The following is a 26,856-nucleotide window of genomic DNA, read 5'->3' as shown; positions in this document are numbered from 1 at the left end:
TATAAAGCAGCAGATATGTATTTTCATTTTTTCTTTAATTTATCAACGTCAAGAAAGTATCACGATCGTACGAGATTTACTTACGATCGCCAGTCCGCTTTCGTACATTACTCAGAACAAATTTATACGAAGCGGCTTATTGGATCGCATCTCAGTGGCTTGTAGGGAACGACAAGACTGAACTGCATATTCTCTTCTCTCGGTGTTGAAACAGGTTGCTTGTACGCGACACCTGCTCCCAGACCTGAAAATTCTTTTGCGAAGCCCGAGGGTCCTTATCGAGTTCGCTCATCTCCAATCAGGTCCACCGCGGGCCAATGAATAATCCCGGCGATATTTCGCCGACGTTAAACCACCATACCTCTGCCCGCATGGATGTCGTTACTCATCGCTCAGCTGCGTTCTCTCGTTACTTTGTAATTATTTTCTCAGCGAGGCTACCGCTGGAATTTGGCCTTCAGCGCGAGATAATCGCGTCTATAAATCCAAATTTGGAGATTCAAGTTTTTCGTTTTTATAGTACATTTTTATATAAATTATACGCAAGATTTAAAGCGTACTGTATAATGATTTAATGTGAAAGTAATAGCGGTATTTTTTTGTAGTATTAATTTATATTGGAGTAATTAATTGGAGTAATAAAAATAATCGCGTAAAATTACGAATTGAGTTGATTCTACGAAGCTTACTTGCGGTGATACATTATGTTAAGTGTATTACATTCAAATGAAATCTCAGGATCGCGTGAAGTAATGTAAAAACTCCGGCTGCTGTCTAAGCGTAACGCGATCGTAATCTCTGCGAGACAGATTGCACGATTTTCGTGGTAATGAACCTTGAGACCTTAATGAAAGTGTTACTAATGGTTCTCGATGCTTTATTTAATGACCTTGGATCGTAAGAGGAAACCGAGGTATAATTGTGATCACGAGGACTTTCTTATTTCGCCTCTTCTTCAACGGATCTGCGGTAGCCGTGGTGATATCGCGTAACTCCTGTTTCGCTCGGATAAAAAGAAGGTTCGAAAGTGTGTTCCTGCGGTTGAATTGGTGATCCAAAACATAGAGGTAACTTTTATCGTTCTCGCGAAATACATCCTTCCTGCTTGTTTTTTCGGGGCGGACCATTCGAGACGTTCTGTGAATGTTTTTCCATTCATATCGAGAAGTCATGGAATCTGCGCTCCACTAACTTTCTACGAAATCGATCTCAATATTATAAATTCATACAATAAGATAAGTTTCGAGTGAAATTGTAACCGCGTTGCTGAACGTAACATTTCTGCCTCAACTGCCCACTCTTATCGTTCGCAGTTGCTCGCGAATATGGCGAGATTATAGTGTTTCCGGAGTAATCATCGCGTAATGACTTTATCGCGAAATGCATCTGTAACTGTGTAATCTTGTACTGTCAAGAAACGAGGACACGAAATATGAAAGGGTGAATTATCAGACCAAATCGGACAATAAATTGCATAATTAAGGATAAAGCCCTATCTGCGTCATTATTTAAAATTATTTCCTGTTAATCGAATTACTTGTAAACATTTATATGATTGGTAGCATAGAAATTTTTAAGTATAGAAATTTTAAAATTACATCTTGCTTCTCAAAAATAATTATATATTTTGATGAAAAAGTAAAAATTTATTTTTGCAAACGCTTTCGGAAAAATCATGTTTAAATCATAAATTGTGTTTAGATTAAAAAACATTTTTAATTATAATTTAAAATGGGTTTAATTATTTTTTTTAAATTAAAGAATATTTTAAAATTTATACAACAATGTTATTTTCTCTTATTATACAGCTTTTGTTAGATCAATAACTCGAACGTCTCATCGATCTTAAAGCCTTATCGTTTATCGGTCGACATTACGATCGCCGTGGCACAATCGCAGCGCCGTTTCACGATTCTCGATCGGTCCTTTGTCGATCCTTTGTGTTACGTATTGGACATACTGGACTTGTTATTTTCACGATAAGGCGCGTCGAATCACGAGGCGCCGCCACCGTACCGTCGTCTTTCTTGGTAGACCAGACATTCTTGTGCAATTCTTTAAGACCTATATAAATTATATATCCCCGTTCTCTCTCTCCTCTATATCGTCGCGCGTTGCAACATTTCTCTTTTTCTCCCGTTCTCGTTCTCTCGCTGTCCACCCTTTCCTCTCCATGGGTGTCGCGAGCGACTTTTATTGCCAGTGCTGTAACCTCAGTCGTAATGTATATATATAGATGCCCACTTTGTCGCGACGACGCTTCGCACACGTTTGCGACACTCTCGCCCGACATGGAATATTGTGTGTGGTACACGTGGTCGATCGAGAACGCAATCGCAGAAGCGTGGTCGTAATTTGCGCGGGATTCCTCGCCAGGAGTAGTCATTATCGTCCTTTCGCAGACGATCTTTCCCTTACAATTCGCGTAGGACGTTCTGGCCCACTCGTAAAACTCGTTTTCTAATTTGTTGCGCAAGATAAGGACATCATCTGGCGCTAGGCTTATTGAAAATATAGAGTTACTTCACTTTGAAGATTTTTCGAAATTTTCTCATTGCATTAAGATTCTCTTTATGACAATAAAATGTAAGTTAATTAAAAGATTAAGGTATATGCAGTGTTTTGTCAAAAAAGCAGATAGTTTCTCTGCTAAATAAAAAATAATAAAAAGTAATTTTGAAAATTGATAATTAAATTACATTCCAGCATGAATAAGATATATAGTAGATTTTTTAAATCTTTAATAGATGTTTATAAATTAATAACACTTAGTTATTTTTTCGATAATCGTGTATTAAAAGTAATACATTATGTTAGAGAATTATCTATAGTATGTTCTAAATTACGTTCTGAATTTGCACCGTTTTCACCATAGTGATAGCTTTCCTTTGCGGAATTCATGACTTCTTCCTATAAAATATCTATAAAAGTCTATACATGTAATTTCGGATGGCGAATTGATGAGTGAATCATCGAACCCGGCGCATTCTTGGATCGACGATGAACGACTTGCCTGTTCCTGGAACGCCCTGGTATGATAATTGCCACGTTCGTGTGTATACGCGCGTGTCTCATGCACGCACGCCGCGTGCACGCGCGTGTGTATCGTTCCTCCTGAGTGCAGAGCCAGGATGACTGCTTGGCCAAGCACGTCGTTCGCAGTCTAAGCCGGCTCTTTCTACCTTTTCTTTTTCGTCGATTCTGCGGTCAGTTGACTCCTTTTCCAGGGATGAATGTTGAGCCTCTAAGAGCAAAAGCTATAAACTTTCAGGGATTCCAAGTAGAAGCCTAATGTATAAGCAAAAATGTAGTAGAGAGAATTCTATTTTTTTTTGTATTTCTCTCTCTCTAATTTTTTAATAAAATTTCTTAATAAAATTATTTTATGAAATTTTTCAACAGAAGTTCAAGTCATGGTCCATTATATGTAATTTATAGTTAAGATATTGTACATTGAAATTGACAAATTTATGCCGATTAAGTACATTAAATTTATTAATTTTAAGATTTATCTTTGTCTCTTTGATTTAATATTAAAAAACATGTAGACACCCGGAATTTACCGTAAAGGTGCGGTTATAGTATCGAGAATCCTGTTTTTCAACTCTCGATGTCCCGTCGCGAAGAGACAAGTTTTGCTGTGGTAGGCTGCCATGATGATTAATTCGATTCGTTAATTAAACGAAGTAAATTGTCATTGCATGAGAACGAGCCACTAGAAATGAGAGAACGATGGAGCGGTTTGATTAGCTGATTCCTTTTAAATCGTTTAAAGTCCGGAGAGGAGGGACTTTTGCAAAGGAGAAATGAGAGAAATTACAGTTTGTTTATCACAAATATTCTCGTTTGCTCTGGCGTTGTTAAAAAAATCTAATTGATACGCACGATAATGCGCGTAATTGCCCGGGTGTTGTAACATTCTCGGATCAGGCAATGGGAAACCACAAGGATTCAGTCGTGCGGATAAGAGAGCGTTCTTCGTGGCAGCGATGCTATCATAATTAATCTTGAGGCGAGGTGGGACTGTACGAAGTGGGCTGTGACAAATTCCTGACGGTATCGGCCGCAAGTAGCTCATTATTATCGCTACTTCTGCGCCCGGTGTTGTCTCGGCCGATCCTAATCGACGTTGATCTCCATGGTGGGTACCGTCGGCGTCGTTTCGCTGCATCATCGCGCGTAGCTGCATCCGCAATTTCATCCGCAGACAAAGCTACGTATGCACACTCGCGTCTCTGGGACGATCGCCCGGGGAGATCTCTGATCCGCGTGCGCAGATACCGGCGCCGGTGCGTATTATCGTTGCATAGTCGGCATGCGGTATTAACGTACCGATACAATGTTTAATTCATACTTCAGAACGGAGAATGCATGCACGCGCGCGACGGGACCAAAGACCTTGCGGCGCTCATTAAAAGAATCGGGGAACGTCGGAAATTTGTTGCGATCTAATAACTCCCGTGCGGGTGTTTAATTACTCTAAGAGACTAATTAAAGCCGGAATGTGGTATCCGGTCGCCGTTAACAATGAGTCGTTCTCAGGAAGCGAGGCTCCCGCTACACGAATCTCACACGGAAGGGCGCTTGACCTTCGAATCCGGTTCATGGACCTTATTGCTGTTATTTTTGAACTATCAGGAGAGAGAGAGAGAGAGAGAGAAAGAGAAAAAGAGGAGCAGGATATTCCTCAAAAGTGCTGCATATTGAGCGGCCGATCTCGTGAATTATGCGGCACGAGTTCTCGGGATCCCCCGCTGCCGGTGGTCATACTTATTCGAGATCTGCTCGCTGGACGAAGATCCTTATTACAAGAAATAGCTTTACGAGACCCGGTCGCGTCATTAAGTATGCATGGCCCGACCGCAGGCACGATTCTGCGTCCCAAGACTCCGAGACGTTCGCAGAGAGCATGGGACCTTCTAATCTCCCACCAATCTACCGCGGTTCTACTCTTCTACGGTTTCGTGATAACCGAGAAATCGTTTTCACTTGCGAATTTAAACGATGGGATTTATTTCAATTTTATATTTTTACGTAATCGGATGTAATATTGAATAAAATTATTACTACGAATACAATCTTGTGAAATAAAATTAAGATTCATATGCGTTATAATCTTTGTACTTACATTTTTCATTCGTATCGATAAGTTGCTAATAATATATATTTTAATGTGGCGTAATTTTCTATGCACATATTTTAAAGTGGCATGTGTTATGATACTTAATCGCATTTGGTTAATTTGCATTTACGAGCATATTTTCATATGCGTGAGAATAAAAATCTGATAATTTAAATGCAAAATATATATTTTAAAGCATACTTATTTTCTAACTTAAAATTACGCATATTAGTAACTAATTAAATTTAAATATAATGACTTTCAATAACATATATGTATTAAATAGTAATAATAATAATAATATAATAATAATAATAATAAGCATAATTTAAACTATTGGACTAATTTTTCAACTACTTTAGTAGCTATATAGCTCAAAATTCGCTCTTAAGAGAAAAGCATACATGATTATTTTAAGTAGACATCAGCACAATAGAAATAAATAAATTGATTTGTAACGCGTAGAAAGTTAAGAAAATAAATTGATTTTAAAACAAAAATATCTGACGACAGTTTAAAGAAAGTGCAGAATTTCACGCCTATCGCGGCGATCAAACTGTGTCGCGTCGTCTCGTGTCGATCTCATTTGCCACTGTAGGCACCTTTGAAAATCGAAGGTGTAGCAGGGGACAACGTTACAGGAGACTCATGCGTAGCAGTAGGTGGGGCGTCTGTTCCCAGTGTAGTGTAGGTACGTCTTAACCTGAGATCAGTCCGGGCATCAGTGATCCCTCCTCTGCCGCAGCATCCGAGTGTGGTAAGGGACGTAGCGCGCAAACCGGAGCGGAAACCGACATTAACCATCAAACTCGCTGTCGGCGTATCGTCAATAATCGCGGTCTCATTGTAAGTGAACGTTGCATTCCTGCGCGATTGAGTGCATCATATATATATATACATACACACATACATACATACATACACACACACACACACACACACACACATATACACACTCGAACTGGGCCCTTTAACCACTGAGGCCTGAGGGAGCCTCACATCGCTGCGATCGTCCACGATGTTAACTTGATTTTTCGGAGCAACCTTTCCTGCGGTATCGGAACTTCGGAGTGGATGATAAATTGTAGAAACATTATACGAACGATTGAAAAATATGCTGATGTTATATGAGACCACGAAATATCTTGTGGACATTCCCTGTTGGCACGTATAGATATGAGTGAGTCGAAGTGAATCGAAGCGCTTGCTTATTATGATCCATACAAGCGTTTTATAGCTTAAGAATTTTCATGCAGCGTGTATAGTGTTCTAGAGTCTTTTTTCTTCATTTCTAATCATTGACAGTGATTAATTTCTACTTGTATATTAATGATGTATCTCTACCTGTCTATCGGTCGGACAATGTTACCTTGTGTGATCGTTCTTTCAATTACAAATCATCGTATATAATTTAATTGATTAAAAAAAAATCCATGTACATTGATGCACCATATCTGATAACGCGCGCGCTGTTCGTCGCGTAGTCCGCTATTAATCCGTGTTCCATTCATGAATTGGTCATGGGGAAAGTATCGCGCTCGGTGTTGCTTTCTGGGGCGTTTCACGTTCGATGACCCACAATTTACAGCGCCCGCTTGCCCGTTACTTATCGTCCTTCGCGTATCGCTTATCCGGGGAACATCCAGTATCATTAAACGAAGATATCTCTTTTCTCGACTGGCCAAAACTTACGGCCGATCCTTTATCGACGTGATTCCCTTCCCTCGGGCTGTTATAAGCGACGTGCTTCAGAGAAAAAAGTGTTACAGACCGGCTTCGAGGATCCTTCACGATTGCCGGCAAGATACTGATCGCGCTACTCTCGGAGGGCAACGCGACAGGTACTTGAGTTCGGTTTTCGATGTTGGACCGGTCTGCCGCCAGAATGCTCATCCTCGATGAATCGTGATGACTTTTCGAGGTGTCCTCCGCGTCGTCGCGGTTACCGGAGATCGTGCTGTGTGGTCTTTTAAAAAAACTTTTCACAGAGTAACAGAACAAAGCGAAAAGACCGCCAGAGCTATTAAGCGAAAGGAAAAAGGGAAAAGATAAGACAGAAATGAAGAAGGTGTACGACTCGAAGAAAGAATCTCTCTCTCTCTCTCTCTCTCTCTCTCTCTCTCTCTCTCTCAGGCTCCTGAAGTGATTTACGCCTCGCCAATGGCGCCTTTTGTCTACCGAACTATCTGTCAGCCGTGTTTGATTTTCGCAATATATTATGCGCTCCGCGAATTATATTGCAATTGCTGCCGCGACAATAATTCACAGTTTCTGAAGTGACCAACCAAAGACACGTTTTGCTTCTCCTCCCGGCATTAATGTCTCCCACGGATAGAGGGTACCTACTCTATACCGGAAATCGTTGGCTGTCGTGAGTTTTCCAGCAAGTACTGCTTACTACGCCGCGTTCCGGGAGATAGTTCGTTGGATAACGAAAGTGGCTCGATCGTTGCATCGAGTGAGTATGACGTAGATAATCTCTGGAGAAACTCATGATTTGTACAGCGATGGATCGATTGATGCTAACGTGATTGGGCAACGACACAAAAATCATTTGCATACTTGTAATTTCGTCTAGATGATGTTTAGGTTTTGAAACATATTTTCTAAGAGGTGAACATTTATTTTTCGAGAATCAGAGTACAGTTATATGTACATAAAAGAATAATATAAATAGAAAATATAATTTTTTTTTCTAGTTTTTTAATAATTTATATTTATGATTATAAGACGTGATTTATTTTGTTGTCTCTAATAAAATTGTTAGAAATTGACGTTTTTATTTAAAAAAATTTTGCTGAAGCATCTAAAAATTTAACTAAATGTAGGACTGAAAATAATTTTATTTTGACATTCAAGTAATTGTGTAAGATGTTCAAACTAATTCCTAGAATATTAAAACTGTTTACAGTCATTGATAAGCATTGATTAAGCATTTTACCGTCATCAACACTTAAGTATTTTACATCATTATTTTAATGATTTAACAAAATTATTTTTTTTAATTTAATTCAATTTTTAGTAAAATACTTCAGCAAAATGTTTTTAAATTTTCTTATGAGAACGAGTGATATCACACGTACCCCCCCTTAAAAAAGTAAGAATTCTTAAAGTATGTCGTGCATGCGACACAAGGAGGTGTCTCATAGCATGATCGAAAGCGCGACAACATCCGCTAACTTGAACAATAGCTCTTATTCTTGCTAAATGCTGTTTTATAAACAGGAAAAGCGAACACCGTGAAACCATCGCGTCGAGCGTGTAAACGTGTGTACACGTATAATTAGTTTTCACGCTCGTGCACTGGCACTGAATAGCTTAAAGAGCTGTCGTATAAATGGTCCTGTTACAGGCGGCCTTATCTTATCGAGAGAACGCTATGTCGCGCGTGATAGCGTCTCTTGCTTCGCTTCGCGTTCCTTGAAATTGCTTCTTTAATCCGCCCCCCTCGTAAATAACGGCCATATGAAGGAGGAAACGAGACTTGATGGCATGCATTAGGGTGGAGTCAAGCTTTAATATCGCTTAGATTATATAGGATGTCCCTAGAACCTTCGAGACACTTTATGGTAGAATTTATTCGTTAATTACCGGTTGAGACATTCTTGTGATTATGATCAATTATTATATTTCGACTGATATGACTGAAATGAATGATACACAAATATAGAATAAAATAAGATAAGATGTTGTAGAGTTCTGTATCAACTAAACGTAACAAAAATTTAATACAATCTTCAAACTCTAAATCTTTCTATATTTGTTTTACAAGCAATATCAGCAATATCAGCAATATCTGGCATCTCTTTTTTAATAGCTATAAAGTTTGCTTAAATTTACTAAAAAAATTTAAATATATAAAATTTACTTAAAAATGTGTGAGACCGTGAGAATTGTATAAAAATTTTTAGAATTTTTGTCAATGAGCAAATCGGAAGATAAATGCCCATCTTTTTCTTTTATGTATCTTTGAGAATCTTCGTATTTGGAGGAGCATAAGAGAGTCTGCCGATAGTTATCAGATCGGGATATTGACACGATTGAAGAGAGAAAGAGGCACCTTATTTTCGGGATCATCGACATCCTTTTGTAAGTCCATCGGCCCGACAGTATCCCGTTTTCAGTATTGCGCGAGGTGACAGCGCATTTTATGAACGACCGGCTGAACGTTCCCACGGGAGAACTTTGTTGAGGAAAACGTCGTCGGGTTGTCGACCGTCATATAACCGCCGATAAACAGAACGAATGCAATCGATTAACGGGCAGCGGTAGCAGATAAGACTCGGTTTCTATCGGAATCGAAGATGGCACCGACGTCTTTTTTGTGCCGCAAATTAGAACCTGTGAACAACCGGCAGACCATCATAACGAGCGTCTGTAACCTGTAATCTGTAATCCATAACCAGTAATCTGCACGATCGCAATCTGCGGTTGTAAATTAGATTTTCAACAAAACTCTCGCTCCCGTGTAACGACGTGCGAGTGATACTTTACGAGCTCGAACGTATCGCGAATGGAATTCTTCTTTAAGAGCTTAATCCTCGGTAAAACGCTTTCGGCGAATATTTGCGTAGAACGCGATATCACTTTCATATCGACTCAATTGACTTCTCATTTATGTATCTATACAATTATACATGCAATCTACGTAGCTGCGTTCAGTCGATGAAAAAAAGCAATGATAATAGATACGCCTATTACCTCTACACTTGGAACTCTACACTTGGAGTATTTTACAAGCGTACGAATCTCTTGACAAATTATTTGAAAGAAAGGCTCAAACAGGTTGATGATATCGAGATTTTAACATCGCGTTGGCTGCGGCGGTAATACTTCCTCGGCTCGCGGGCAAATAAATCGTAACGAACCTGGCCAGCGAGAACGAGGGAGGCCGTCTCTCCTCAGATCGGAGTACAAACAAACCATGTATCTTTATTACAGTAATAACTATAATCTCAGCTCTCTCCGTAGAGACCCCTTTCCTCCGTGTATGTTACACACCGCAGTCCCTTTCTTCGTAGCTGCGTAATCAGTTGGCGTCTACCCTTCCTTTTATATATATATATATATATATATATATATATACTGAACGCAGTTCCTTCGTTTGAGTTCACTTCCATCGATAGACGTGAACTCGGTAGTAGAGTCGGGATATCATTAGAGCAGATAGTCCTGATGGATTCACTGATACCGGAAGTTTAATAGCACAATTAAAGGAAGCCCGTTTTATCTAAGTTTCTAAGTTCGGAGAGTCGGATTTTCGCCCATTGTTCTTCTATTTCTTGATTTTTTTTAGAATTGGTCTTAGAACGATTAGATACTTCTTTGTGCTTGAAATGTACTTGGACGTATTCAATTCTCTCCCACTTTAGAGCCTCTCTAATTAGGATTCAATTACTTTAAGAGAAAAATTAAATATCTTGCAAGACCGCGCGTATATCCGCCTTTATTACCGCGAAGGCAGATTGCAAAAATAAAGGGACTTTGTTATACGATCACGAAGCATCGAGAATCTAAAGATTGTGTTGTCCTTATGGATCCGTTAAGACATTCGCGCCTTTTAATGGCCAGGACTATATATCCGCGCAACGAGTTTATGGCAAGGGACGTTGTACATGGTGCGGAAGCGAGAAATCCGCTCGTAAAATATGATACATATCTTCTTATTAGGAGTAAATTGTATCCTCATTACTTCGTGCACTTCTTCTTGGTATATGCCAAGCATTTCTTGTATACGCCGCGCCGGCTTGTTCTTATTTTGTTTAACTCGGGGTGGTATCGACCAATCGGCGGCACATCTGCAACGAGATCAGCGACGTTACCGATAACTGTCACGTCGCGATGCATTTACATGCCGGTCTGCATCGGAAATGACATTTGTCTCGAGCATCTCGTACCGATCTATTTACTACGAGGAATTCGCTCATCTGTCTCGTAATTCCGCATTATTAGATTGGTTTTGCTAAAATGTCTAAAATTTTAGCTAGATACAAATAAATAATTAAAAATAATTTTATGAGACCATCAAATAATTATGTACGACCCTCAAACTGGTTGCTAGAATGTCGAAACTTTTAGCGGCATTGCTCATCATGCTTAAGTTTTCTACGTAATTATTTTATGAGAATCAACAAAATTATTATCTAGATCTAGCTAGATTTTTAGATACTTTATAAAAATTGTTTTTTCCGTGTAGGAATCACCATTGCATAATGACACACAGATTAATTAATTATTAATTATTCATAGATTCAATCAGATTTAACTGCTGAGTAATGATAAGTTTATCAAGTTATATAAGTTTATTTCCTGCGATATAATCTATTATATGAAAATTTAATACATAATATATAGATCTGAAAATGTTTTGCGAGTATTATGCGGAGACTTAATATTTTGCAATCAAATTGTGAAAAATATTTACGTCATTAAAAGTAATTTAAATGAGACATGAATGTTATTTATATGTTATACATGGAATGTTAAATATGGAACTTCGTTTAAATTTTATTAATTTTTATGGAACATGCGGATGTTAATCTTTTAATCATCGCTATTGCGATGATAATTTTTGACGTGATTAAAATTACTGTGCTTCTTACATCCGTAATTTGTAAATTTGCTCAGAAATGTTACGTGATACAAATACGTGATACGAACATTCCGAGCATTTAACGAGCGCCATTTTAAATAAGATCATAAATTGAAAGCAATATGCTGTTGTCAGATTTTTATCGGACTACGTAATGCAGTCCATGATCCTGATGTTATGCAGACTCATACTAGTATTATAGTATAGTAATAAAAGCTTTAACTAGTTGCCACACACTGAGCGTTTCACTTCCTAAGCGTTAATGATTATAACAAAAACATTATTTTCTCGCACGCATAAACTGACAGTCAATACCATAACTATAATTCACCCAGATCGTAATGTCTGCTTTCATCAATGTTTATGCAAATTGAAGAGTTATAGTTGCTGGGAGAAATTAGCATCAACTGTTCTGTAAGATGACCTCAAGTAACAGTTTTCATTCGTATAATAATAGCTTCAACGTAAATGTCAATGTATTTTGCTTTCAATCGTGTGTGTGTGTGTGTGTATAGAGTTTGTCTCTTTCAATATATCTTTATCACGATAATTATTATCCTATGTGCAAGCGATTAATTTAGAAAATTGGTAAGACAGACTACGAGATTTTAGAAGCTATCACTCTTTCTTCATCCGATTATTATCTTTGGTAGTTTTTTTCTCCACTCTCGATTGTATATCGGAGTGTATCATCGTGTCGCGTCTCGTTTGCAGTCTCATCTTTTCTGCGACGAGAAGGTGGATGAGAGACCGTGGTAAGAGCAGCCTTTGGCGGTGCGATTATTCATTGAGACGTTGATTGCGCGCATGACACACATACATACCGGCCCTACCATCAATACTTCCAGCCACCAGCCATCCAGACGAATTTTGGTTCTTACCTTTTAAACCTACACGAGTCTTTTAAACCGCGGTCGCACGAAGTAATCTCGCAGCGTGTGTTACGTCCTTAACGGTCTCTAAAAATCTCAAATAGCTCATGAATATAAAGTATTCCAATTTGTCTCCTCCGATGACCAACGATCGGCGTGTGGAATACGCTCTATCAATCATCGACTCGCGATTTATATACGCCGATATTACGCGATGCTTAGAATTAAGTCCCTGGCGAATCAATCTTCAGATGGACAAAAGTATCATATTCGCTGATGCGCACGCGATATCTCCGCTTCAGATTTTATTCACGATCGGTACTTGGTACCGATAAATCTCATCTCACGATGTTCCCACATCTCGTCTCCCAGTGTCTCCCTGTTGACTGATAGCGTGCTGTCAAGTTTGCGTTCAACTTGACAGCACGCGCTTGTGCGGCATCAGGGAATTCAATACGACGAACGATTCGATCTTCCGAGTTCCTCAGAGTACGATGCAGGTCGCAAGAAAATGATTAACAGTTGCCGTTCATTGATATACGACGGACATATGTGACGTGGCAACTATCGTCATAAAATTATTATATTGTTCTTTTAAAATATTACTTGGTATTTTAAGTGAACTTTAAACATCAATGTAACGGAATAATACTTTAAGATTAATAACTTTTGTATCACCTCCAATTTTTAACTTTTTTATTAAATATTGAATTTTACACTAATTGTAAGAAAAATTTTTAGTTGAAAATGAACGAAGAGTATGATCATATCAATCAGAATTATGATGATCTTACTTAAAATTGTGATTCAATCAAAAAATTCTCCAGAAAAATTTGTCCAGAATTCTAATTAATGCAATCAGATTATTTCTGCAATAGATTTTTACTGATAATCTTTATATTGGTCTGAAAAAGATTGCATACACTTTTTGTAAAATATAAGACATTATACTTGTATAATATCTTTCTCTTATCTTTCAGAAGGATTACATATTATATTGTATATCAAAATCGTAATTGTATTATTAGAATAAGATGTAATATTTTATCTTTCTCCTCTTCATCCGTCGTTTGCAATATCTGTTGCAATGATTTGACTTCTATCTAATTACTACGTCAATCAAAACTGATCATATCGACAACCGTCCGCGCGCATTTTATATACGTTTATGGTTCAATTGGCAGGACGTACGTCGCGCGAAACGGAAATCAAACTTTGAATGATAGCGAATCGCGGATTCTCGCGTGGGCGGCCCGCACCGACGATCGACCGCATCGAGCCATTAATCCTAGCCGGGCTCGCGGCGTACGGATCGGAGAAACAAACCGCTTGTCCCATAGTGAGATGGTATCAACGTCAAAGCGCGAAAAATGATCGAACGAATAAATCTCGCGTCGAACCTCACACTGTACAGTTCCTTTCAAATGGCGCCTCGCTTCTCTCGATTGTTCTTTATTGACAATCAATCCTTTCTAACTCCGCGGGACGCCATGATATTATAAAGTTCTCTCCTGATAAATTTTCTGGGAAACGTTTTAGCTACATCAATTGCTTTATCATAGTCATATTTATCAGCGCTCTACAATTCGTGTGATTTTGCTAATTGACTGCAAACACATTTGATCTTATAATTAATCCTCGTTTTACAATTTGAATCTTTCTTCTACAAAAAGGAAAATTCATTTTGAAATTTGTTCGAAATAAAAGTGGATGGAGTGTGATTCCTTTTAAAATTATTAAGAAAATTATTTGATAATGTAATAGCGTTGAAAAGTAATTTTGAATTTTTCCATATTATTTTCAAAATGAACAGCAAAAGATGGACTGAAAAAAGATTCAGATTGAAGATGGAAAGTTAATCTTTGATGATATAATGTATAAATAATTTGACATATGTGTTTATATATTTGTGGCTTTTTTATTTATCATCTTGTTTCGATATTTATCGTTATTCTCCATGTATGACAATAAATAATTTGTATGAATATATCGTTGATTCCAGTTATCTGAAGCTTGAACTACGTGTCTGTCGTAAACAGTTAGGCATTCTGAACCTTCGCGGGTTAATTGATTATGTATATACCTAACACTTTCAGTTGTGCAGCTGAAAATTAGGTGTTAATTTTGCTCGTTAGATCGCGGTTGAGAGGTATCTCGTCGAATATTCGTGCCACGTTCAGTGGGAATACGCGTGCGTCACGCGGACGAAGATAAATTGTGAAGCTACTCGTCGAGGGTGAAACTTTCAATTAATCGTGCCTTGAATACCGGCGGTGAGTCTCTCTGTCGACAAATCGGCGACCGCGTCATTCGTTTTTTTAATCTGTCTTGGGCACCTCGAAAATTCAAATTAACCATACGTCGAACTCGATGACTCGATGAATCATCCTTCGAATTGTTAAATTGTCTGACTTCTTCTTAAAGTTATGCACCCATTTTGCGCTTTAACAACTTGTACAAATGTCTGGCGAACGCAATCTGTCTGCGTGTCCATTCAAGTTGTTAACAGATCGCCGCCGAAGCATTTCGGTTTGCGATCGTTTCAGAAATTCGTACGTGCCAATCGTATGCATTAAGCGCGACGTGTTAATTCGTAACGCATATGATCGGCCGTAAGAAAGTAGCATGTGAACCGGCGTGGATAGTTCTGTCATCGCGAATAAAAATTCGGGTCTCGGCAGCCCTCGGAGCTAAGCGATCGTGTTCCTGGTTCGTCGTCCTCTTTCCTTTCGTTCGCCGACAAGTCGTGCCGCCACGAATCTGGGACGATAAAACGAGGCTCGCGTCCCGAAACTCAAACGAAGCGGTGTCGTAAAACGCAGGTTTCAGGAAGGTTTTACGTCGTTACCGCGACGAAGATCTTCATCGCGAGGTGAGAGGAAGAAGCGCAGAGAATCGTCTCGCTCTCCAAGTATTCGTCCGAATAAAAGCATCTCCGCGGCAAAAACTCGGGATACTTTCGATCGAATTAGCTCCTACATGCACGGTTTGCTCTTTCGCGAGATACAGAAATGACTATTCGACGCGATAACAATGTCCTTTTTATTGATACGTGAGATAATAAAATGAAGAATACTTTACGAACGGAGAAAAATTATTGCATTAACTGGATTCTGATGCTTCATATTCATATAATCGGTATTTTTAATGAAAATTTTTTAGAATAAATATGTTACTGCTTTTAGAGCGGACAAATTTTTATTAACACTAAAACTATATTCAAATAATATCTTTAAATAAATAATCTTATAAATAATTGTGCAAAGTATATATATATTGATTTGTAATGGTTTAAGAATTGATACACCTTGTATGAATTTATTTTAATTTTTTTTAATTAGATATTTAATAGATATATATCTTCAGGTCATCATTCATCATATATGATTGAATTCATTTGATTTTTTCCTATTTACAGAATGTTAAGAGTAAATTAGACGTATCTCTTTCTTTATACAACGCCCAAGTTTCTCAAACGGTTCTCCAATCAAATAATCACAAGATACGCCTTTTTGTGCGTCAAGCGACGATTTATTCGAAAGGCTATTCAACCTATTCCAACCTATTCTCTTCTATGCATATATATATTGTAGACCAGGTGGTCGAACGTCACCCACTCCCACGTACTTGCGGTCCGCGTCATTCTTTTCTCCAAACGTACACGTATCGGTAATTGGCCGGTGTTGTAGTCGGCGGAGACATAACGACACCATCGCGGAGGTATCGAATCGAACACACTGCGTTTTCCATAACCGATAACCGATAACCGATAAGCGATCGCGCGGTCCAAACGCTCGTGAGAAGATGCGCCACAGATGCGGAAGCGTCTTGGTAGAGAGCCGCAACGACGGAACCTAAATACCTATCGCCCGTTAGGCGTGCACGCTCGCGCGCGAGTTTGCACGCTTTGGCGTGTGGAGGTGAGATAAAACGCACGCGGTCCACGTCGAGGTCGCGACGCGTGAGATCGCTGCATGCTGCGGCGAGGAAGAGAAGGTAGAGAAGAAGGAGGAGGCGGCAGCGGCGGCGGCGACTCGGTGCAACGTTCGTTTGCACGCTCGCACCTGACTCACCTCATCGCGCCGCATACACACGCTCACGTACACGTATATATATATATATACACGCTATATACGTGCGCACACGTGTTTACGGTATTTGATCGTCGTTCACTTAGCACGGCCCAGTGACCCGTATAACCTAAGGTCTGCTTATGATCGAAGAGGTTTCCGTGTATCTTTCCCTTAACGGGACGGTACGAGACTCAGTGTTGCATCTTACGAGAATCGTTTCGGTAGTAATAGCCGAGTGGCGTATCGAATCTCTTAACGATATTCAAATCAATGCAAGTGACTTTTTTAGTGCGCGCGAACACGTGATTTTTTTCCACTTTACACCGACAACTCCGTAGTCGGTATTCAGAACCATGTTCACCGCAAAGTGAGAATTTAGCATTAAATGGATGGCAAAAGGTCTTGGTTCTTGTAATACTTTCCGCTGTGTGAATATTTATAATCTCACGAGTCTGTAGAATCTTTTGAAAGTTCATTTCGTATGGATACATTGGTACTATTCAAAATTCTACATTGTACTTTCATTCATGTCAAGCAATGTTGTCAGAGATGTTGCAATTATGATAAACCAGCAGCTTAGAAGAAATCACATGCAAGTATTTCCAAGAGGATCAAGGGAGAATCAGGAAGAAGGGGAGGAAAATACGATGATAACGAGATACTCATCGCATGTCTCGCTCTTTATGATCTTATGATTCTTACGGTTACGGAATGCAAGACGTCGGGAGTGAGCCTTCACTAATGTCGATGAATGCAACACTGGCACGATGATTTATACAGCGTTAATTTTGCAACGAGACGCACGTCGCTTTTACACGGCGGTTTAGTTTTTACTTCCCACAGACTTCGTCTGTGCTTCACGCGCTGCTCGATAACCGATATACTTTCGATCGATACGAAATGACATGACGACGGGCTCTCTTCGCTCTCGAGACGGAGTTTGAAAAATTCGTAATTGGGTTAAGCGTTACGCTTCGGCCGCGTTGCGCATGAAATATTCGTACGCCCGCTTTAAATACCGACGGCTTTTAATGCATATAATTCCCGGATGATGATATATTATAATCTTTTTATGGCCTGCGCGAAGTGTGTACATTAGTTAGCGCGTGATTTAACTTTCATTTCCCACGTTTGCCTCCCCGACCGATCGATAACTCAACGTTCGGAGTTGAGAAGTTGCAAAAACGACCGATACTTGTCTGACACATCGGCATCTAATAAAAAAAAAAAATACAAAGTTTCTGTGCCATAATTATTCTTTTCCGCAAATGATTTACTACGAATGGACAGTATCCTTTATCATGTAGTGATATCTCTTGTCCTTACCGTTTTAAAAATGAATTCTATATTCTTCTATCTTTTATTGAATAATATTTTTATTAGAAAACTGTTTATTAGAAAATAAGAGTATGGCTTGTATTTTATATGCTTTTTGCATTATCGTCGCGTGCGTTTAGCGAAATCCAACGTTCGAGCGTTTAAGTGGACGAGACATTGCACGAGACATAAATACCATTCTCTAATCTGTACAATGAACATCCGCGTATCCGTTCTTCGCATATTTACCTAGAAATCGCAACGGTGTGCGTGATTCTCGGGCGCGATCTATGCGTGAGATAAATCGTACGTGATCAAAGGCGATACGCGAAATTCGCTGTCCGCTCCTACATTACCATTTCACAGACAAGCGGTTGCACACTCGAAGGATCCGCGTGTTGTACAGAGTTGTATGCACGACATTCGATCGGCGGCTCACCTAACGCGGCCCAGTGACCTAAATAAGCCGTGGTTTGCTTATGATCGAAGCGGTTTCCGTTTCTCCTCGGGTCCAATCATGCTCCTTCAAGAGGTCCACCTTCTTTGCAGAGGCGGAGTCCCCTTCCTCTTCGCTTCTGATACTCGTGTGTATATAGCTCTTGTCTTATGTCTACAAATATCAGCGAACATTCTGATGCGTTTGTCTTCATTTCATCTCGGACGTAATCTTTCATGCGATGTACTTTTAAATAATTTAAATAATATACATCTTAATAATGTACAATAGAGGAGGTTGTGTCTTGGGACATGTTGTATCTTGGGACACACTAATCATTTTTTTAACAACAAGATTTTTAATCCTCAACTACTGTTAGTAGTATGAAACTATATCTAAGTTTTAAAGAGTTCTATTTGAAATATAAAATGCAAATAAATATACGCGATTAATACAGAATGGCTTCAAATTTTCTTATCTACAATTTAGACCCTCAGTACCAATTGTATAGATTGTAGAATAGTTAAGAAAATTTTTGCTTTGATCCAAATGATTTGTTGCTTTAATTGAGAATTAATGATGACTGCTCAATTATGTATATAAATTTTCTGAATATATCTGAGGACTGCCAACATTAAAAATCTCATTATTGTCAAAAACAAAATTAATGTGTTCCCAGATACAAGTCTTTCGGTATCACAATTAAATCTTTCTTATCGTTTGTACTCTTCTCTACGAGAAGCATTCTGAAACTGCGAAAATCAGCGACTTGAGTAAAAATTCACACGATTTATTTTCTTGATAAAAACAAATTATAAGTAATTTTTGAACAATGTTTGAAATTGATAATGTTCTTGTTATACAAAATTTTGTGTATTTTAAACTTATAATTTTAGACGCAATATCATGAAAACTCTTTTTTCTTCTTTTCTCTTTCTTTTCCTCTCAACATTTTCCCTTGCTTGTCTCATCCACTTTCCTTCCTGGCACATTCTCTTCCGGCTGCTGCTGTTAATTATCCTCGCATATTTTCCACTCGTTGATGCGTGGTTGTGGGACGATTAGTCATCTATCACGCGCAACGCACGTAGAAGCGATCTAATTATCAGCAAGATCTTCGATGTGCGCGTCGTCGTTGTAAATTCCCTCCTAAGAAACATGCTTTGGTTCTCGACGGCATGTGTGTGACAGGTGAAATGATCGCGACAGATACAAAACCATAATGGAGGGTGACATCGAGCCATCAGAGATCGCATTATAAGTCAGATTATGCAGATGAGACTAATCTTTGATTAGGAAAAAGAAAGAAGAAATCGGTAAATTGATCGATAAATCGATTCTATCTTATTCCTCGATTGCAATTTTTTATTGAATCGATTTTTTATTTTGTATAGAAAGTAACAATAAGTAAGATAATTAGAATGTCTCGATTTAGATCTAGTTTCAGGATCTACGTTGCTGCAAATTACAGTTGTCGCTTTTGAGAACTTGCTTTATATAAGTTTCTTGTTTTTTTTCTTCAATTTTTTCTGTTCACGCGAATGTCTAATTGAGATACATGTACGTAATATATTTTGACGTTTTGGAGATATTAGGAGTTACATTTTACAATCTTTTTCATTATACTGTCCAACGGCAGAAATGTATACCGCTAAAATTATCGACGATTAATGCTTTGACCAGAGCGAGCATTAAGTCATCATAAGTCATAAGTAATAATTCCCCGAGCGATACGTCCATCGTTTGTTTGAGAGTTCTGGAGCATGACGGCAAATGTGGCAATACCAAGCGAGAGCACGCGTTCGACATGGACCGATCATTATCAAAGGATCATTTCTGTCGTTTGATCGTTCAGTTATGTCATAATGAAGACTACGATTGCATAACAAAGAATATCGCGAACATTGGTAGAGATCTTCTTGCAGCGAGGAATTACATAAGACGTGACTAATCGTGGTGAGTCGTCGATTTGTGTGTGTATTGTCTTGTTGTACAATACAACATCTATTGTACGAATTTATGATCGAAATGGAGCAACATATTCTTGACAATATATCTACGTATCCCGTGTGTAATATTACTGAGTGATATTGCCATAAATAATTCCCACGTGACTGCGAAGTTAGAGACAGCCATGTCAGAGAGTTTTAATTATCCAGCGAATTTGGATGCGCAGCACTCATTGTCTAGCTTTATTAAACACCGACATTTTTACAATATCAGCTGAAGCTATCCGTATTGTTTTTCGAGAATGAACTTGCATTTTAACGACTGTTCGGTGCAAATCCGCTTATTGTTAGGAGATTTTTCTATCCGATTTTAGCATTAACAATGCTAGGCATTGTATATTCGATGTTAATAATACTATGTACGTACACATGTAGCTATTAGTACTCCGCAACTGACGCTTAAATCTATAACATAGTCACTTGTGTCTATATGACCCATTTAATTTACGTTAATTAAAAGGCATTAACTAATTTTATGGAATTAAAATGATATAAAAAAGAATACTAAGTTTATTTTAATAAGAATAATCCAAATTTTTGCAGATGTAACATAGAGAAAATTGAATTTTTTGACATTTTTAAAAGATTTATAACTGATAATAAATTTATTATTTAGGTTTAATAGATCTATAAAGCTATGGACGATTACATAGAAATTTCCAAATATATTTTATGCCTCCTAAATATCAATCTTGAAGGAAAAGTTGCGGATTTGAGAGAGAGTACAAGATAATTGTTGTACGTCTGGTGTAAATTATGTCTTCGTTCCTTTTAAGACCGGTTACGTTTTAAAACATCATTTTACATATATGGTCTTGCCTGCGACTTATTCGATAACTCATTAAGAAGAAACACTGAAGAGATTGTATTTGAAAGATAGAGTAACAATAATTAACAATAACGTTTCACTACTTTATCACTTTTATTTCCGAAGTTAATATCAAAATGACAAACATGAAGTAAAAGAGACTTTTAAATGACCTAAATATTTGAAATATATATTTTTACGTTCTGAAAAGTTTATTAAAATTAATTTTTATCGATAATTTATATATAGAATATGTAATTTGTCTCTCTAACTCAATTAAAAAACTTTCTATTAAATTTCTTATGATTGGTAATCTTTAATTGCTTATATCAATAACGTTTTACGAACTAAAATTAATATAATTGTGTTCGATTTTTTTAAATTGCAGGTACTATCGTGGCTTTGCAAGAAAGGCGAAGATATTCTGTCGAAGCACGCACAGCATATAGCGACGAACTTGACGTCGGCACGTCTTCACGAGCGGGAATTCGAGAAGTTTTACTTCACGTCGATGGTAAGTAACATTGATTGTCCCATAGCAGTTAATGGAATCGAAAGGAGAGCCCCAAGAGGAATCGAGTTGCTCTCCTAAGAGAAGATTTCACTTTTTTCGCGACCCATTGAGCCGCCCGTCACGCTTCGATGCGAAAGAAATTCCGTCGCGGAGGACTCGAAAGGTGGCTGCAATAAGTGCGAGATAATAAAAGATTCCTTTGTGACAGGCGCGGACTGTTGCAAAGACCCCTGCCAAGTGTGCACACTTCCCCCTTTTTTTTATTTATCTGCCAACGAAATGAAGAAATAACACGGAAGGAGTCGTGACGACGCCGAAAAAGAGGAAGGCGAAAATGATTATTCCTTTTGCACCTGTAGACTTAATATGGTCAGAAAGCACGATCTTGTAAAGTGCAGAATAGAGAACGGTGCAAAACGATGGAGATATTCACTTTAGTTATGCATTCATTCCCGCAGAATGTTTGTGCAAATTAAAATCATAGGATTAAGGATAAGATCCGTTTGAACAGATTTATTTCTAGCCGGTTATTTCGTGAAAATCAAGTATCTATATTTTTTGAGATAGCTCTTTATGTGATATGTCCAGTTATTCATTAATTATCATTATTATTAATTATCATTGCGCCACACAGATCGTAGGATTTCTAGCAATTTATCAAAACGCAAACGAAAATACGCATATAAATTTTATATTGTTTTGTTATTTAGAATATTGAAGTAATATAAAAGACTTTGTTATATTATTTCTTTATGTTTGTACTTGACATTTTCTAAAATAGAAGAATAATTTTACAAATATATATTTTTTGAACTGATTATTTTTAAACATTAAATCAGTTTTTCATTTATTCCAAATTATTATCATGCATTACCCACAATGTGCAACAGATCACTATATTATCTACTTGACTACAATCTAACGTTTTCTACTCAGTCGATAACAGATTTCTCTTTATATTTCTTTATTATATATCTAATACTAACGTATATTTACTTATTTATAAATATTTATTTTTTTATATTTTGAAATAATTTATCAATTATATAAAATAGCCTGAGACTTTTAATCAACAGTTACCAATAAATCGTTTTAAATCGTTAGAGCTCTCTCTATGATCGGTAAGTCGATCGGCTAATCTCGTGGCGCCGCCTGCTGGGGTTTCCTTTGAATGTTTCACTAACCGACAAATCTTCATAACCGACTAAGCAAGTGAGAAAATTAAAATAGCAGGAGGAAAGGCAAGTGCATGTAATAGCGATAATTATTTTTTTTTTTGACATCTGTTGCCTAGTTAATCTCGCCGATATGTAATGAGCTAGTTTGATCGTGGTCATTAATTTAAAGTAGCGGAGGCTGCTTTTCTAAATAAGTTCCGTAATTAAAGTCGTACACTTACTACTTGGTAAGATAAATGATGGAGAGTCGATTAACATTCTATACAGCGAGTGAAACTTGAATTGAACTCCACTACTAAGTACATACCAATGTCTTTTCTTATCAATTAATGTCGCGGTAGTATATTCACGGATTCTTACTTCCGTTCTTTGATAATGAATGTTGATAGGATTTATTGCGGATTTCTCAAAATTTTTCCACAGTTATCGATATTGTGAGTATAGTTTCTCAAATATTTTTTAATTTTATATCAGAAGATCGTAAATTAAATTGATAAATTCTTTTCTCTCTCTCTCTGTTTACAAAATTTTTTTATATTTATTTTACTCGTAAAAATTAAAAATAATTAACTTCTTAATTTTATTATAATTGTAATATTGTTTAGAGATAACTTAAAGTGAAAGTACATGTTTGAGACGTAGAGAATAATCGCATGTAAATGTGGAAATATTAAAAAAAAAAAAAGATATAAAAAAAAGACGTGACCAGACAGCACAAGTATTCTCATATACATGAGCTTAATTAAACGCGATTACATGAAATTCGGAATAGCAATCGAACGAATCGAATAATTATAAATGTTACGCTATCAGCCTTATACCACGAGTCACACAACTTGCGATAATAATACGTTGGTCCTCGGTCGGTCCATGTCGTAGAAAATTTATTGCGAAAGAAATCGGCGTTCCACGGGCGTTTTTCCTTTTTTGCGAAAGATTAAACTTTCTCTCGGCGGTAATGCTGAAGTATTACGCGTAGTACAGACAGTTTCAGGGCGCAATAAAGGCCCATCGATGATCCGACAGACAGTTGTTACTTAATTAATCAGTCTCACAGCGAAACGTCGGGCGAACGATCAACGAGATATAAAAGCCGGTCGGCCGACAGTGCAACGGTCGGTCGTGCGTGGACGTTAATTAATCACGGTGCACCCACTTCAATTATCCGTTTCATGCAGGATGCGCTCGAGCGCGTGGGTCATTATCCAAAAACGTACCCATCTCTTGTATTTTCTCCCTTTTTTTTTCCTTTCTTTCTTTTACCTCTTACGCGGCCCAATAACCCCCATTGCTACCCACACGTTGTCATAATTGTCACCGATTATTGCCGCGATGGTCGAAAAGTGCATTATTTGGGTCATCTTGACGGAACTGGAACGGAGTTATTGGCGATTTATTATTGAATGATTCGCACGCGTTTCAATCCTGCACGACGAGCTGTATATGGAGCATCAAGTAATTACACGACGCTGGGGCATCAATTGAAGCCGCCGTAAATTTTATAATAGTGATGAAAACGTGCGGCCATCTAATTATTTGGAAAAGACTTCTTGTCGCTGTATGTGTCTGGGAATTAATATTTGATACGACCAATTTTATATATCGTTACGAGAGACATTTATCAAGATACTCGAGACATATTTCATGATAGCGACCGCCTCAGTTTTTTTTTACGAATATTTTCTATGAGTATTATGTAAATATTGGCGACTGCAGAGTATTGTATAAATATAGGCGAGCGTATAATGCAGTTGCTGATAAGAATGCAAAAATTATCGCAGACCTTGAACGAAGTAAGTGACGAAAACCAGTTAGAGCTGCGATCAAAGTACAGAACGTTGTTAACACGATGGTGGAACAGGATAATGTCGAAGGACTGGCAAGGAGGAGTACTCGTAACAATGTAGTCGTTCTCGTAACCCAATTACATGGGGCACCGCTGACGGAAAAGGCGAGGAAGTCATGCCAGGAATAAGAACGAAGTATTATGTCGGCACCTATAATGGCGACAATCGCAACTCGTGAAATTATGGTCGATTCTGCTTCTAAGAAAGAAATTCCATCGAGTTTAGAAACCGCCGTCGCGCCATTACTTCGCGAATCGCAGCATGATTGTTGCGAACGTATCTGAACACTCGGCATCGAGTGTAACGTACTCTGAGGAATTTGGTAACGATCGATCGATCGTGAAAGTAGCAACAGTCGTGTGACCGAAATGCAGCTCAGTGCATACGAAAACGGAATCTTGCTCGCGACACTAAGTATTCGATTAATCCTTTTTTTTTTACCGATAATTAATACTCAAAAAACAATGTCCAAAATACGAACAAAGATGTCCTGAAGATGTTCATCAAGATATTATCTTTCAGATATTATATCATATTATTATAATTTAAGGAATTATATTTCTTCATTAAAATTAACATGTCTTAATAAATTTAACATTATAACATATTAAATTAATACATTTTATCCATTTATCATAGCATTTTAAAAAACATTATTCTTATGTTATTTGTTCACTCACTTATGAATTATATTATTTCACTATTAAGAAATATTGAATATCAATTCAACACAAAATATTAATAAATATTTATAAATATTAATCACATTATGTTAAACTAACACTCGGATATGTTAAAAATTCAACACAAATTTTAACAAAGACTTGAGTGGACTAATTCTAACACAAATACAAAATGTTTTTTTTTTTACTGTATTTTACTTAACTTTACAGGATGCAATTTTGTAATAGTATAATATCTAGTTAATCAATCATGCTGTTTATTTTCTAAAATAATTAAATTCAACAATGTGTTTTAATAATTTGATAACGTTAATGCAAATCATCTGTCGTTTTATATTTACTTCAATATAAATAATTACATTAATATCTACGTGTGAGAGAGGAACGACCACACGTTACATCCGGTCAACGTGCTCATCGATACCACCAGTGTTAAGCGCGTGTCACGAATCGCGATCGGGAAACCGTTTCAAAATCCAATTGCAAAAGCGCAAATCGGCACAAGGCAGTTATGCTCGTTAATTCACCGTACTTGATGCGCAACTTTCCATCGTAATCGTCACGCGATAATCAAGACGACGATGTGCTGACCGCTATCTGATATACCGCATAGACGGAACATCCTCTTCGCAATATTTTACTTTGAGTGCTTATACAAAAATCCAGACCGTAATTACCGAGCTTCTTAATTTAGAGTTGACCTCGGTTGGGACCTTAACTTCAAGTCAAGATGATTCTGCATTTCAGATGGTTAAATAAGTTTAAAAATTAAATCTTAGATTAACGGTTTTTTAAATTAAAAAAATAAACAAGTTTGGTTGTAGGAAATTAGAAAATTATAGATACTGTTAATCGAGGCTCTAATAAATGATCGGAAGAACCTTCGTTCATCATAATCTGCATGATGCAATAATTTAATGTCGCATTTAATGATGCAAAATATATATGTCGCATTTTTAACTAAATATAAAATTTTATTATTATTTTATTCAGTTTTTCAAATTAATATTTTTAATAATTTCTTATTCTTGATTTTGGATTCCACTATGGAACCCTATTTTTAGCTGAAATAAGATCAAAGCTTTTTCGTACTCGGTTCAATTACTAACGCTTACTCAGTATCAATTCAATCGAGTGTGTTTATTATGTGGTAAGTAGCAATTACGGGAGCGTACGGGTTGGTCCTTCAATTTTAGGGTGCCTATCGCGCGGAACTGCCTACCACGCCGCGTGAAAGCGTGTAATCGCCTAATCGTGCTCGACCCCACGCGTAACACCCACTTAATGCACGATAGATTTATCTCGAACAAAAAGAAGACTGTCCTCATCTGAACGCAACATCTGTTGCACGATTAACACCCTATCGTTTAATCGATTTGCGACGGTGCTCTGTTGTAGAAATCGT

At 37.6% G+C, this 26,856-nt stretch overlaps 1 protein-coding gene across 3 annotated transcripts in view; it reads left to right on the top strand.

The window, feature by feature from the left end:
• LOC105151162 (uncharacterized) overlaps window positions 1–26,856 on the top strand; it is a 303,301-nt gene that overhangs the window by 233,865 nt on the left and 42,580 nt on the right. For all 3 annotated transcript variants that reach the window (XM_087413985.1, XM_087413987.1, XM_087413986.1), the window contains one exon: window positions 21,618–21,743. In XM_087413985.1, coding sequence (XP_087270111.1) covers window positions 21,618–21,743 — 126 coding nt within the window. The remainder of the gene's footprint in view (window positions 1–21,617; window positions 21,744–26,856) is intronic.

The sequence above is a fragment of the Acromyrmex echinatior genome, chromosome 15, assembly GCF_024713525.1.
Source record: "Acromyrmex echinatior isolate Ae372 chromosome 15, ASM2471352v2, whole genome shotgun sequence".
NCBI classification, from domain to species: Eukaryota; Metazoa; Arthropoda; class Insecta; order Hymenoptera; family Formicidae; genus Acromyrmex; species Acromyrmex echinatior.
The sequence above is the reverse complement of the archived record's forward strand: the minus strand, read 5'-3'. Positions and strand labels throughout refer to the sequence as shown.